The sequence below is a fragment of the Drosophila albomicans genome, chromosome 3 (assembly GCF_009650485.2).
Source record: "Drosophila albomicans strain 15112-1751.03 chromosome 3, ASM965048v2, whole genome shotgun sequence".
Classification (NCBI taxonomy): Eukaryota; Metazoa; Arthropoda; class Insecta; order Diptera; family Drosophilidae; genus Drosophila; species Drosophila albomicans.
This window is the reverse complement of record NC_047629.2, coordinates 15,093,023-15,105,997: the sequence shown is the minus strand read 5'-3', so window position 1 is coordinate 15,105,997 and position 12,975 is coordinate 15,093,023. Positions and strand designations below refer to the sequence as shown.

Below are 12,975 nucleotides of genomic sequence, written 5' to 3'. Positions count from 1 at the left end.
ATATATTTTGCATATTATTTATTATAAGAATTTTATATATTTGTTTAATGAAAGGAGGGAATTAATGTGTTTTCTGTTTGCCTTAATTTCACACGTTGTCTAGTCCCTGTCTCTGGGTGCCGCCAGAATTCCGTTAAAAGTGAACTTTGCATTCCGGAATATGCCTTTTTTTGGTGTGTGTAGTTTATACTACATGCACAACAACAACAACAGTTTATTACATAATTTACACGGATTATTATAATATATTGTAATAGTTTATAGATATACCATACATATATAGTTATACATATATATATATAATCGTATGTGTTTTGTGCAGGTTACAATATAATACATAGTGTTAGATAGTAAATATTTATATATATATATAGAATATATGCATTATTTATGGATGCGCATTTGGTAAATACTCCCGAAGTGCCTAGTTAATGTATGTATTATACGTTTCTGTTTGCATTTTGATGGTTATATTATTAGTTTTAAGCTGCTTTGTAATTCCCATTATGCTCATTACAGTGCAAAAAACATAAATTTTGAGGTTATGTTTGTTGTGGTAATTGTTTGTTTAAGCCATTTACATACTTAAATATTGTACATTAATAATTTAACTACTATTGATCATCATTTTTAATCATAGAAATTTGATATATTCCTGTTTCACTATTGGTGTGTTTATGGTTTTGGTTCTCTATAAGAAGATGTACTTACTAAATGCCCCCTTCGTATTATGATGCAGAGAGCATATTTGCAATATGTATTCAGCTGGCATAGTTATTCATACTATTCACGATTTCAATTGGGATATGCTTGGCGTCGACTCACTCGCATATATGGAAGTGCCTTTGGAGTTGTGGATGTGCGCGTTTGTTCTCTGATATCGTCAAGACCTCAAGCCAGAACGTATTTCCAAACACGATTCGTCTGGTGATTGGTGCCCGTCTCCGTCACATACAGTGCCGAACCATTCACGCTGACCGCAATTGAATGCGGATTCTTGAACTCGCCCCAATGTCCAATAATCGTTTCGGAACGGGGATCAATGGTGAAACCACGCACTGGCAACATCGAAGTTGGTCCATTAACGGCAAACACAATATCGCCATAGCCACTGACACCAAACACACGTCCCAGATCTGGTTCCTGGATGGTGGCCGCCGGCTGTCCCTCGCCATGCGAAGACTTCAGACCAGCTCTACAAATAATTTTATGTTTTCAAAACGTATACTTAATATTTAAACTTTCAAGCTCACTTGGGGCAAACGACGCGCATGTTTTCACGATCAGCAATGCAGAGCAAGTCCAAGTGTTCCAGCAGTGTAATGGCGTGTGGCACCTGCAACGAGAGGAATTCTGCAAGAGTCTACATTAGTAAGGTGTTATACACCACATTACGTATACGCACCGGGTGGTTGGGGAATGCTGCGCAACAGTTTGCCAGCGGCATTGAACTTGAGAATGCGACTGTTGCAGTAACCGTCAGCAATAAAGAACTGCGAGGAATGAAGGACAGTAATTAAATTAAACTAAATTGATTAGTTATCTAACGCACCTCGCCCGTTGTGGCAACCGCAATAGACGTTGGCTTGCACAGATGTTTCAACGTGGCTCCAGGTCGGAAACGTTTGCCAATCACCAGCTGCGGCTTGCTCTCAAATGGTCTGAACTAAAGTTGTCACAAGAATAAATAACATAATGATATATTAAAACATATTTAGGGCAAACCTTAAAGGCTTGATGCATGGCCACATCGGTTATCCAGTAGTTGCCATGGCCATCGATGGTCATGCCATGTGGCATGTAGAACATATCCGAACCCCAGCCGGACTTGATGGCACCCGTCTTGGGATCCAGCACATAAATGGTCTTCTCCTTAATGGGTCCATACTCGATGAGATAGTAGATGTTGCTCTCATTGAAGGTGCTGCAAGTGCCAAATAAAAAATGCGCAATCAATTTTGATATACACACACTCCACACACTGTTGCGAATGACGTAGGGGAAACACTTGTTACTGGACAGCAGCAGCTGTTGACCTACTTTACATCCCAATAGCGGTCAGCACGATGGAAAATCACTGGATTGCCCTCGGGATCCACAGAGACGGCTGTGACCTGGCCAAAGCTATGCTGATCGGTGGGCCAATTCTCGACGAGCACAGGCACTGGAACACTTGCAGCTGGTATTGGCACATTGTCGTAGCTGCGTTGATTCTGCAGCGCCAGCTCATCGCCCGCCAAAGGCATCGGCTTGCTCTGCGCTCGCGAAAAATCCAATGAAAGTCAGTCAGAGGGGGTAAATAATAAGCGATGTGTGTGAACTTACCTCCATGCGACGTTTGATGAGCTCCCTGACCTCGTCAAAGAAGCGCTCGTTGATGTTTAAGGCTGCATCTGGCAGGTGGTTGGCATCGACGGTGTGCAAAGCACACATGGAGAGCGCCATCAGCGCCACAACAAAAAGACGTCGCATTCTAAGCTGAGCTTTCAACTGTTGTGAATTTGTAACCTGCTTGCTGCACTTTTGGCTCAATTTGTTTTGTTGTAGTCGATTTTCTTGGCTGGCAGCCTTAACATCTGTTGGAGTTGTCTATATGTTGAGCTGGCAATAACTGAACTGGCTCTGGGCCAATGGTTAATACACGCACAGCACCTACGCTTTTCGCTTTCATTGCAAACGCATGCGCTTCGTACGCACAGTGGTTCAATGCTGTCGAAACAGGTATGAATTGTATGTTCCTTTTAAGTGTTGCATGCTCTTTGTCACTGTGCACACGCACACCAGCTCACAGTCTGCAGATTGAAAGGCTGTTTATCGATTTTCCATGACTCGCATACTGATTGCCAAAAGTCTAACAACAGTTGCACAATTTTTGATTATTTTATAATGAAAAGTTCGATTTTTTATTGGGCATACAAATCGAAAAACAAAAAAGAATCCAAGAGATATACGCACACAAATACAAAGCGTGTGAATATTTGTTATTTGTTTTGACTACATTTAGGGGAGTCTCCAGAATCGACATTATAAACTAGATCCAGCTAGATGTCTTTTATAATGTCATTTGAGGAGCCTCGGTTAACTGTTTGAATTGTGATTAAAAACCAATGAGCATTTGCGATAGTTTTTAGAACATTAGGTTGGAGGCCACTTGGGTAATGGTTGCATACTATCAGCAGGCAGTGTTTAGGTTACTGCTGCCTCTGCCGTTGGTATTGTTGTTGTTGTTGTTGCTGCTGTTACTATGATATGTTTGACGTCACACTCAGCGCTCGACGGGGCCCATCGCCAGTTGAGTCCAAATATATCCGGTATCCGTCATAGAGCAGTAGGCATTATAATATCGTCCCGGCGAGCTTCAAACACAACACAACACTCGATAAGCAGGATTTTCACATGTTATCAGCTATCAGCTGGCTGGCTGTCGACTTACCGGCAATACGAGAACTGTGGACACTTGCAACGAAATAGATTTTGGAACTCCTCCTTGCAGACTTCATTCCACCAGCAAGTGCGCTGTTAAGACCAAAGATTAGCAATGACATTTGTCTAATAAAAATGACCTTACCTCAGTCATATAACCGTGCACACTCTGGTCCGAGTAGCGCTTGGTCAGATGCCCATCAGCACCATTGGCGTGCAGCGGCGTTGTCAACGCCATCAGCACGACGAGCACGAGCAGCCAGCAGCGTCCAACTCCAGTTTGGGGCAGGGACAAGTCTGTCACGGGCAGCGCCTAAAAGCGTGCAACACAAAACAATAAGAAATAAATGCACAATACATTAAACATTTTTTTGATTTTGTGGCACCTTTTGCATTGCGTTGCGTTTCGTAATTGCTGTTTTTGTTATGTTTTCGCAGCCAGTTTCGCGTATCACATGACGCTCTGCCACTGCCACAATCACAGCCGTTGCCGATGCCGACGCACTCTCCCACACACAAACTCAGAGACCGAGAGAGAGAGAGAGTTTCAGATGACGATGCCGAGACACGAGTGCATGTCCTGTGGCGAGTGCTTCCTTTTTTTGGGCTTTGGCTTTGGCCTACTGTTGGGCGTCGGCTGTCGGTCAGATTTCGTCGGTACACACAGTCTCCGATTTGCGTCACTGCACTATGGAGTAAAGACAGATCTTTGGCCATTTATTAGCCACATTTTAGTTTACTAACATAGTATTGAGTTATCTCGAATTTATTGCTAGTCTAACACATAGTTCTCTTGAGTGAAAAAAGATGTTTGGTTTCTAGATGATAATAAATAAATAACTTAACTAATGTATGAATTAATATTGAATTAATATACAGTTCTCACAATAGACATACATTTAGTTTAGTTACTATATGAAAGTTTTGTACTTCATTTCATTTTTTCGATTCAAATTTGTATATGAGCTTGATGCCAATAGTATTGTTAATATATATTATATAAATATATATATTTAAGAGGGTAAAAATTTAAAACAAAACATAAAAATTACACAATGAAACTTTGTTTTTATTCCACATAATATCTAGTAATGCCTAAGTGCTAAAAAATTGGACTATGCCCCATAGTGCTTATGTGTAGCTTTTGACCCATTTTTAAGCTTCAGCTGCATTATGAGTAAACAGGGTGTTTTTTTTTAAAGCTGTTAACACTTACAATACAATAAAGTTTAAATAAATTATTAATCTTTTGACTACCAAAAAACCCGGGGAAATATTAATAAAAATTAAAAAAATTATACAAAATTTGTTTGCAAGTTAATGGTTCCGATAAGTATGCTACCTATTTTCTAAGCTCGAATTCCAGCTTCTCATTTTTCCTAATAGTCAAATCTATGTATTTATTATGTAGCTAGCAAGTTTAAGTAGACTTTTCGCAAATACGTGAAAGATGTAGAAACAATTAAGCAATGTATTCCTAAAGAGTATAAATTGCTTGACAGTAGAAAATTCGAGATAATTTATAATCATGCCTTAACTTATATCGCCTAGAATGCTCATGAATTTAAAATCAATTTAAAATACTTTCTTTCTTTTATAATTTTAATAAAAACCACATCTGTGGCATATTTTGAATTCGTACGTCACAGGGATTGTCTGAGCCAAAGAGACGCGCCATGACTCAGCAGGCGGATGCCTAAAATAGTTTGGAAACTCATTTATTAGCCAAAGTATTTTAATATGTGGCATCAAAAATTTCAACAGGTTGAAAACGAACATAAGAACGCCTACATATGAGCACAAAGTAAGGTGCTTATTTCGAAAAGAAAAACAAAAAATCAAAACAACAAACATATATATACATTCATATATAAATGTGGTACTATAATTTCTGGCAAGTTCCAAGACTTTATTGCCTCCATACTCATAAAGTACACAGCAAAAACATCTACAAACATTTTTGGGCAATAATGCAAACGCAATTCGCAAAGATGTGTGTCTGGCATATGATTTTGCACACCATTTGGTTTTGCACATATTCAAAAGATTCCAAAAGTATGTTTATGGTTATTTTGGATTAAATTTGCATGCAAGAGACGCACAAAATACTTTGGCTCTACACGCTATTTTTGCAAATGGTCTGCAGATCATTTAGAATGTATAGAATTTTCCATGCATAGGCGTCATAGCGCGCGTCGGTGTCTTCCCCAAAAATAAACAAATTAACAAATAAGTAATAACGTTGGAAAATCAAGTATACGAAGAGTGAACACTCTTAAAGGGATTCTCAAATAATTTCCTAAATAACAAAAGTTATCTAATTTTATCAGTCAAAATGTCAACAGTTTAAACTTTGTTAATATTCAATATATATATAAAATAATCATTAACAACACTCAGTGTATTCTTTTTGTATTTATATCATAGCGAGAAATAAGATTTATACATTCATATGTTAGCTATAAGAACATGTATATGTTAAATACTGCTTGTGGGAGCCAACTCAAATGGATGACGATTGGCTAAAATTAGATGGCAAACACATTTTCATATTTTTAGCCCATCGAAGATGTAAACAGTGTGATTCTGGTATAAAATCGGCAAAATTTTCAGAGAGCTGCACAAAAACGTTTCAGCCGCGAATCGAGAAAGACGCGAAAAATCAAGGAGTTTAATTCTGTGTTGTGATCAATCGGTGATTAATTAGCAAAGGTACGAAATCCTTGGCAGCAAATAAATTCACATATATATTGATCATTGTGCTCTTTGAAATGATCGAACAATCAACTAACTGATGTGATGTGCATTAATTGCCATTAGCTTTGTTTCTTTCGTTCTTTCGCATCGTAGATGTCCGTTGTTCCTCTAATGTTCCGTGACTGGTGGGATGAGCTCGACTTTCCAATGCGCACCTCGCGCCTCTTGGATCAGCACTTTGGTCAGGGTCTGAAGCGTGATGATCTCTTGTCGTCCGTCTGGAACTCTCGCCCCACAGTTCTGCGCTCTGGTTATCTGCGTCCATGGCAGCGATCGGCCAACAGCCTGCAGAAGCAGGAGTCTGGCTCCACGCTGAACATTGATAGCGAGAAATTCGAGGTCATTCTGGATGTGCAGCAGTTCTCGCCCAATGAGATTACCGTCAAGGTTGCCGACAGATTTGTCATTGTCGAGGGCAAGCATGAGGAGAAGCAGGACGAGCATGGCTTTGTCTCTCGTCAGTTCTCCAGACGTTATCAACTTCCCAGTGAGTGTCGAGATGTTTTCTCTTCTTCGAAACTTCGAAAGCTTTGCTAACAATTTTGATTGTTTTTCTTGCTCAGGTGATGTCAACCCAGATTCAGTCACCTCATCGCTGTCCTCCGATGGTCTGCTGACCATCACAGCTCCCATGAAGAAACTGCCTCCGCCTCCAACTGAGCGCCTGGTGCAGATCACACAGACTGGCCCCTCTTCCAAGGAGGATAATGCCAAGAAGGTGGAAACCACAACTCCCTAAATGCCACAGAGATTTCGCTTTCTTAAAAGCCTCTCGATAAAACTGAATTTTTTATACCGATTTGAGAACTAGTTAGTATTGTAACATATAATCTATAATATTATATTTGAATTTTTTACATAATATACGAATATACAAATTTATATTGTTATTCATTCAAACGTTTTGATTATTTGTTTACACATTTAAATGAACACCTGAGAATTTATTGAGAATGAATAATTTTAAAAACTATCAAGGGATATATGTATGTAAAAGACATTATAAAATAATATTGAAAATCTTATTGAGATTAGTCTAATAATTGAGATTAGTCCAATAACAAAAGTTGTTCGAGTGTGATTTGATTTGCCTCTAGTCTTTCCACTATAAAACGATCAGCTTTTTCGATTTGTTCAGGTTTCAGTTCTTCTTTATGCCCACCAACTTTTCCGCTGCGTGTGAAACTGGAAAGTCAACAAGTCAGATACTTATCTGCACCAAACTTGATTTCCCCGTCCACTTGATAGAAAAAACTTACTTGTGGACTTCTTTGCCTTTGTTCGGATGATGTGTTTGAGCATACTCCCAGAGATGATTCGTTGTCGGATTTTCTATGTGAAAATTGTTATAAAATTTATAAAAACAACTAAAACTCTCTCACTTACTTTTCATTTCCTCCAAAGATAAATGCTTAAGCAGACGTTCCATTTGTTGCTCTGTCACAGTCTTATTAAGAAACTTGCATAAATCTTCGATTACTTTCCTTAGATCTAGCTTCATTCGATTGAAACTTGTGTAGTAAACCCAAGGTTCATTGCGTAGATGATAAAATTCGATAGCATGAAGAACAGGATCTCTTTTAGCAGCTTCCGACTTAAGTAAGTCGTTCATGTACTGCTCCAATGTTATACCATATCGAAAACCGATAGTAACGCAATGATAATAGGCAGATATCCAAGCATCTTTGGGATCTCGAAAGACGTAGATTACTTTGGGTTTCTTTTGCCAAAGTTGAGCGGGTAACAAAGCCAGCTGAAGGTGAGATTTTATAACACGCGGAGATGACAGATCCTGAACTGGCTTTAATGCTCTGTCAACATCACGGTGTATCAAATAATCGAATCTGTCATATGGGATTTTCATGAATAAGAATTGCTTCATAAAAATATTTTACATACTCTAAAAATGGGGAACGCAATTCCAGATCTTTGGATAGTGCTGCCTCGAAATTACAATCATTCATCAGAAGCCAAACAAGTTCTTGCATCCAAGTGGTGCCGCATTTTGGATTGGTTACAATCCATACATCATCTTCTAATACCTCCATATCGTGAATCACATCTGGCATGGATTTTGCAGGACTATTAAAATATAGTTTCCGTTGAGTCCAGTCTTTATCTATTAAATTAACTGGATAGCTCTTCGGCGTGACCTGCTCGTAATGCATTTTTGAAGTCGACTGAAGTTTCTCAGAAAACCAAGTCGATTTCCACTTTGACGTCAAAAGACTGAGAACACAAACAAAGAGAAAGCTCATATAAAAGCTGATTCGAGAGTGCATAAACGTTGGATTAATCGGACTTCTAGATACTCTTTACAAAGGAAAGAATGCTTAAATAATACATTGTCCTGACATTAGCCGAATATGCAGAATTCTCAATGGGAATTAGTACGCATGGCAATACCCTGTGTCTTTATAAAAATCGTGGGTAACCGCAATGAAACCACAAAGAGTTATTAAATAAGAAATATTTACAACTTTTAAATAATATTGCAACACTAATATAAAAAGAGCTACTTTAGCTTTACACAAATACTCTAACGATTCGCTTTTTCTTTTATGCAGGCGCTCTCAACACTTATCTCCAAGCTCTCAAATGCTCTCAGTGTTTTGATTTTCCTAATTCGTTGGAAGTTTGAATTTACAAAAAGATAGTAACAAAACTTTTAGTTTTCGTCTATTCAAATTATTTTTTATTGTTTTTTTTTTTAATGATATATAAAATTACTCTAAAGCGGCTGTTTACAAAGGCCTTACACGAACAGAGCGAAAATAGTTAAACTTTAAGTCCACTTTTTGTTTTTGGCGTATTTCTTCTCAATGTAAATTTAATAAATGTCGCATTCCTTATCTTGGTAATGACATTAAGTACATTTACATAAATGACTTCCTTACTGATAGAACCATTATCGCATAGCCTATATAGAAAGAACTGTAAGGCTATAACTTGTCCACAAGATGGTTTAGAAAATGTATTACCACTTTATTTTTTATGGACTTTGAAAATTTCCACTCTACCTAACCTTTCGCGTATTTCCTCGAAATACATATGTTAAGTATAAGAATAAGTATAAGTATAAGTCAATATAATTTAAAATGCAGTTTTAACATATTCAGAAATGTAATTGAGTTCTAAATTGAATTGCTTTAATGATAAATTAGTCTATTAACAACAGTTGTTCGAGAGTGACTTGATTTGCCTGTAGTCTTTCTGTTATGAATTGATCAGCTTTTTCGATTTGTTCAGGTTGCAGCTCTTCCTTATGCCCACCAACTTTTCCGCTCCGTGTGAAACTGAAAAATTAACAGGTCAGAGAGGAATACCATATTTGATTTTGCTCCTTTAATAAACAACTTACTTGTGCACTTCTTTGCCCCTGTTCTGGTGATGTGTTTGAGCATACTCCCAGTGATGATTCGTTGTCGGATTCTCTATGTGAAAATTGTTGTAAAAGTGATAAAAACAACTAAAACTCTCTTACTTACTTTTCATTTCCTCGAATGATAAATGCTTTAGCAAACGTTCCATTTGTTGCTCTGTCACTGACTTGTTAAGAAACTTGCATAAATTTTCGATTACTTTCCTCAGATCGAGCTTCATTTGATTGAAACTTGTGTAGTAAATCCAAGGTTCATTGCGTAGCTGATAAAATTCAATAGCATGAAGAACTGGATCTCTTTTAGCGGCTTCCGACTTTAGTAAGTCGTTCATGTACTGTTCCAATGTTGTACCATATCGAAAGCCAATTGTAACACCGTGATAATAGCCAGAAATCCAAGCATCTTTGGGATCTCGAAAGACGTAGATTAATTTTGCTTTCTTTTCCCACAGTTGAGCGGGTAACAAAGCCAGCTGAAGGTGAGATTTTATAACTCGAGGAGATGGCAGATCCTGAACTGGCTTTAATGCTCTGTCAACATCACGGTGTATCAAATAATCGAATCTGTCATATGGGATTTAATATGAATAGGAATTGCTTCATAAAAATATTTTACATACTCTAAAAATGGGGAACGCAATTCCAGATCTTTGGATAGTGCTGCCTCGAAATTACAATCATTCATCAGAAGCCAAACAAGTTCTTGCATCCAAGTGGTGCCGCATTTTGGATTGGTTACAATCCATACATCATCACTTAATACCTCCATATCGTGAACCACATCTGGCATGGACTTTGCAGGACTACTAAAATATAGTTTCCGCTGAGTCCAGTCTTTATCTATTAAATTAACTGGATAGCTCTTCGGTGTGACCTGCTCGTACTGCATTTTTAAAGTTGACTGAAGTTTCGCAGAAAAATAAGACGATTTCCACTTCGACTGCTAACGACTGAGACCACAAACAAAGAGAAAGCTCATATCAACGCTTGATTCGAGAATGCTTGAACGTTGGATCAATCCAACTTCTAGATACTCTTCCCATATGGAAGAATGCTTAAATAATACATTGTGCTGATATCAACAGAATATGAAGCATTCTCTATTGTTAATTTTTATTGTATGACAATACCCTATGTCTTTATAAAAATTGTAGATAACCGCAATGAAACCACAATGAGTTGCTAAATATGAAATATTTACAATTTTTAAGGAATCTTGCAAATCTAATATAAAATGGTAAATATAATTACTAAACAAATAATTCAATTGTATAATAAAGTATCGATTAAATTTAATTAAATTTATCTCCCACTCTCTTATTTTTCAGAGTATTAATCAGCACTACTTAATGAGCTTGTATTTTGCTATCAGTTGCGAACTCTACTTTTATATGTGGCGTAGAATGATAAGATAAGCACATATGGCAACGATTACATGTACATAAGTTTAAGCTATATAAAATGAAGTTATAAAAACAAGAATCATGGGAGATTGGATTATAAAATAAATGAGTTTGCTGAGAAAAAAACATTTTTGGTAGATTTCAGGGTTTTTTGAACATATTAAATGGAAAAATCTTCAACGTTTTTCTTGACTATCTGTAATTTTTAGTCTTGACACATTACGAAATTTTAATTTGTCAATAGATTATAAAGAATTAAAATCAACTTTATTTGAAATAGTTAACCCTAATTTAATTTCATAACTGAATTGTGTTAAAATTATTCCAATAATAAAAGTTGTTCGAGTGTAACTTCATTTGCCTGCAGACTCTCCGTTATGAAGCGATTAACTTTCTCGATCTGTTCAGGTTTCATCTCTTCTTTATACCCACCAATTTTTCCGCTGCGTGTGAAACTGGAAAATCAATAAGTCAGAAAAGTTAGGCATACTTGATTTCACGATCCCTTTTATAATAACAGCTTACTTGTAGACTTCTTTGCCTCGGTTTGGGAGATGTGTTTGAGCATATTCCCAGTGATGATTCGTTGTCGGATTTTCTGTATCGAAATTGAATTCACAGTAATAAAAATAATTTCAGCTATTCCACTTACTTTTCATTTCCTCGAAAGATAAATGCTTTAGCAAACGTTCCATTTGTTGCTCTGTCACAGTCTTATTAAGGAACTTGCATAGGTCTTCGATTATTTTTCTCAGATCTTGCTTCATTCGATTGAAACTTGTGTAGTAAACCCAAGGCTCATTTCGTAGCTGATAAAACTCCATGGCGTGGAGAATTGGATCTCTCTGAACGGCTTCTTTTTCCAGTACGTCGCTTATGTATTGTTCCAATGTTTGACCATATCTCAAACCAATAGTAACGCCATGATAATAGCTTGATATCCAAGCATCCTTGGGATCGCGAAAGACGTAAATGACTTTCGGTTTTTTTCGCCAAAGTTGAGCGGGCAAAAAAGCCAGCTGAAGGTGAGATTTTATAATACGAGGAGATGCCAGCTCCTGCACTGGTTGTAATGCTCTTCCAACATCCCGGTGCATAATATAATCGAATCTGCCTTAGAGATTATTTGCATGTATAAAATAATTTATGAATATAATTTACATACTCTAAAAATGGCGAACGTAATTCCTGATCTTTGGATAGTGCTGCCTCGAAGTTACAATCATTCATCAGAAGCCAAACAAGTTCCTGCATCCAAGTGGTGCCACTTTTAGGATTGGTGACAATCCAAACATCATCTTCGAATACCTCCATATCGTGAATCGCAGCTGGCAGTAATTTTGCAGGACTTCTAAAGTATAATTTTCGTTTAGTCCAGTCTTTCTGAATTAGGTTGACTGGATAGCTCTTCGGCGTGACCTCTTCGTATTGCATTTTGGAAGTATACTAAAATCAAGATTGTGCCCACCTCAGCTCTCAATGTACAGAGAATACAAGCAAAAATTAGATTCAAATTAATAGATACTCTACACAAATAAAAGACTGCTTTAAAAATACATTGGGAACAAAAGAAAAATTTTTAATGAACATTTTTGTTGCACGACATGACTTCGTAAAAATTGTGAACCCAATAAAACCACAATAAAAAAATTGGACTAAACTAATTTTAATTTTTCAAAATAATAAATAAACAAACATTTATCATAAGTGCATGTTTAAATAGTATAATTAAATGTCCATGAAATTCCACTTAATTTATATTCCACTCTTTAATTTTGTAGAGTATTAATCAGTAATACTTAATGAGTTTGTATTTTGCTATCAGTTGCGAAGCCTGCTTTCGTATGTGCCCTAGAAAGATAAGATTAAACATATTAGTGCGATTACATGAATGTTTAAATTTTATAAAATTAGCCTATAAGAATTTCTATCGTGGGGGGTCATCAAATTAGATAACGAAATAAAAAAACATACTGAGGAATAAATACAGTAAAGTTTATTTTAACAATA

At 36.9% G+C, this 12,975-nt stretch overlaps 4 protein-coding genes across 5 annotated transcripts; 1 reads left to right on the top strand and 3 right to left on the bottom strand.

Moving 5' to 3' along the window:
- Window positions 1–3: 3 nt before the first annotated feature.
- LOC117572740 (peptidyl-alpha-hydroxyglycine alpha-amidating lyase 2) lies at window positions 4–2,619 on the bottom strand. Its single transcript, XM_034255816.2, has 7 exons — window positions 2,326–2,619; window positions 2,041–2,255; window positions 1,726–1,924; window positions 1,553–1,666; window positions 1,406–1,493; window positions 1,254–1,353; window positions 4–1,195 (listed from the first exon to the last, which is right to left on the bottom strand). Exons 1-7 carry the CDS (start codon window positions 2,470–2,472, stop codon window positions 892–894), a joined length of 1,167 nt encoding a protein of 388 aa, XP_034111707.1. The 5' UTR covers window positions 2,473–2,619; the 3' UTR covers window positions 4–891.
- A 118-nt stretch (window positions 2,620–2,737) lies between these two features.
- On the bottom strand, window positions 2,738–8,348 carry LOC117566679 (uncharacterized). The gene is made up of 9 exons (XM_034246227.2): window positions 8,080–8,348; window positions 7,567–8,024; window positions 7,440–7,512; window positions 7,239–7,365; window positions 6,336–6,915; window positions 3,810–3,943; window positions 3,569–3,736; window positions 3,434–3,516; window positions 2,738–3,356 (listed from the first exon to the last, which is right to left on the bottom strand). Exons 1-9 carry the CDS (start codon window positions 8,346–8,348, stop codon window positions 3,266–3,268), a joined length of 1,983 nt encoding a protein of 660 aa, XP_034102118.1. The 3' UTR covers window positions 2,738–3,265.
- LOC117569957 (protein lethal(2)essential for life) lies at window positions 5,992–7,072 on the top strand. 2 transcript variants are annotated; one of them, XM_034251327.2, is made up of 3 exons: window positions 5,992–6,135; window positions 6,274–6,667; window positions 6,744–7,072. In XM_034251327.2, the coding sequence occupies exons 2-3, from the start codon at window positions 6,274–6,276 to the stop codon at window positions 6,917–6,919; spliced, it is 570 nt and encodes a 189-aa protein (XP_034107218.1). In that variant the 5' UTR covers window positions 5,992–6,135; the 3' UTR covers window positions 6,920–7,072. The 2 variants fall into 2 exon arrangements, with proteins under 2 accessions (XP_034107218.1, XP_034107219.1); XM_034251328.2 differs by having other exon boundaries at window positions 6,028–6,135; window positions 6,244–6,667.
- A 950-nt stretch (window positions 8,349–9,298) lies between the features above and the next one.
- On the bottom strand, window positions 9,299–12,358 carry LOC117566680 (uncharacterized). The gene is made up of 8 exons (XM_052005735.1): window positions 12,131–12,358; window positions 11,618–12,075; window positions 11,491–11,563; window positions 11,312–11,420; window positions 10,183–10,505; window positions 9,669–10,126; window positions 9,542–9,614; window positions 9,299–9,476 (listed from the first exon to the last, which is right to left on the bottom strand). Exons 1-8 carry the CDS (start codon window positions 12,277–12,279, stop codon window positions 9,341–9,343), a joined length of 1,779 nt encoding a protein of 592 aa, XP_051861695.1. The 5' UTR covers window positions 12,280–12,358; the 3' UTR covers window positions 9,299–9,340.
- Window positions 12,359–12,975: the final 617 nt, after the last annotated feature.

What these genes read in the sequence shown, in the direction of transcription:
- LOC117572740 (XM_034255816.2), bottom strand. Translation starts at nt 2,472, where the DNA reads ATGCGACGTCTTTTTGTTGTGGCGCTGATGGCGCTCTCCATGTGTGCT. An exon ending in GACCGCTATTGGGATGTAAA is followed by an intron (nt 1,925 to 2,040) that starts GTAGGTCAACAG and finishes TGGCACTTGCAG; the next exon opens with CACCTTCAATGAGAGCAACA. An exon ending in ATGCGCGTCGTTTGCCCCAA is followed by an intron (nt 1,196 to 1,253) that starts GTGAGCTTGAAA and finishes AATTATTTGTAG; the next exon opens with AGCTGGTCTGAAGTCTTCGC.
- LOC117569957 (XM_034251327.2), top strand. Translation starts at nt 6,274, where the DNA reads ATGTCCGTTGTTCCTCTAATGTTCCGTGACTGGTGGGATGAGCTCGAC. An exon ending in CAGACGTTATCAACTTCCCA is followed by an intron (nt 6,668 to 6,743) that starts GTGAGTGTCGAG and finishes TTTCTTGCTCAG; the next exon opens with GTGATGTCAACCCAGATTCA.
- LOC117566679 (XM_034246227.2), bottom strand. Translation starts at nt 8,348, where the DNA reads ATGCATTACGAGCAGGTCACGCCGAAGAGCTATCCAGTTAATTTAATA. An exon ending in TTGCGTTCCCCATTTTTAGA is followed by an intron (nt 8,025 to 8,079) that starts GTATGTAAAATA and finishes CCCATATGACAG; the next exon opens with ATTCGATTATTTGATACACC. An exon ending in AACGCAACGCAATGCAAAAG is followed by an intron (nt 3,737 to 3,809) that starts GTGCCACAAAAT and finishes GCACGCTTTTAG; the next exon opens with GCGCTGCCCGTGACAGACTT.
- LOC117566680 (XM_052005735.1), bottom strand. Translation starts at nt 12,279, where the DNA reads ATGGAGGTATTCGAAGATGATGTTTGGATTGTCACCAATCCTAAAAGT. An exon ending in CGAGGCAAAGAAGTCTACAA is followed by an intron (nt 11,421 to 11,490) that starts GTAAGCTGTTAT and finishes TTGATTTTCCAG; the next exon opens with TTTCACACGCAGCGGAAAAA. An exon ending in ATCATTCGAGGAAATGAAAA is followed by an intron (nt 9,615 to 9,668) that starts GTAAGTAAGAGA and finishes ATTTTCACATAG; the next exon opens with AGAATCCGACAACGAATCAT.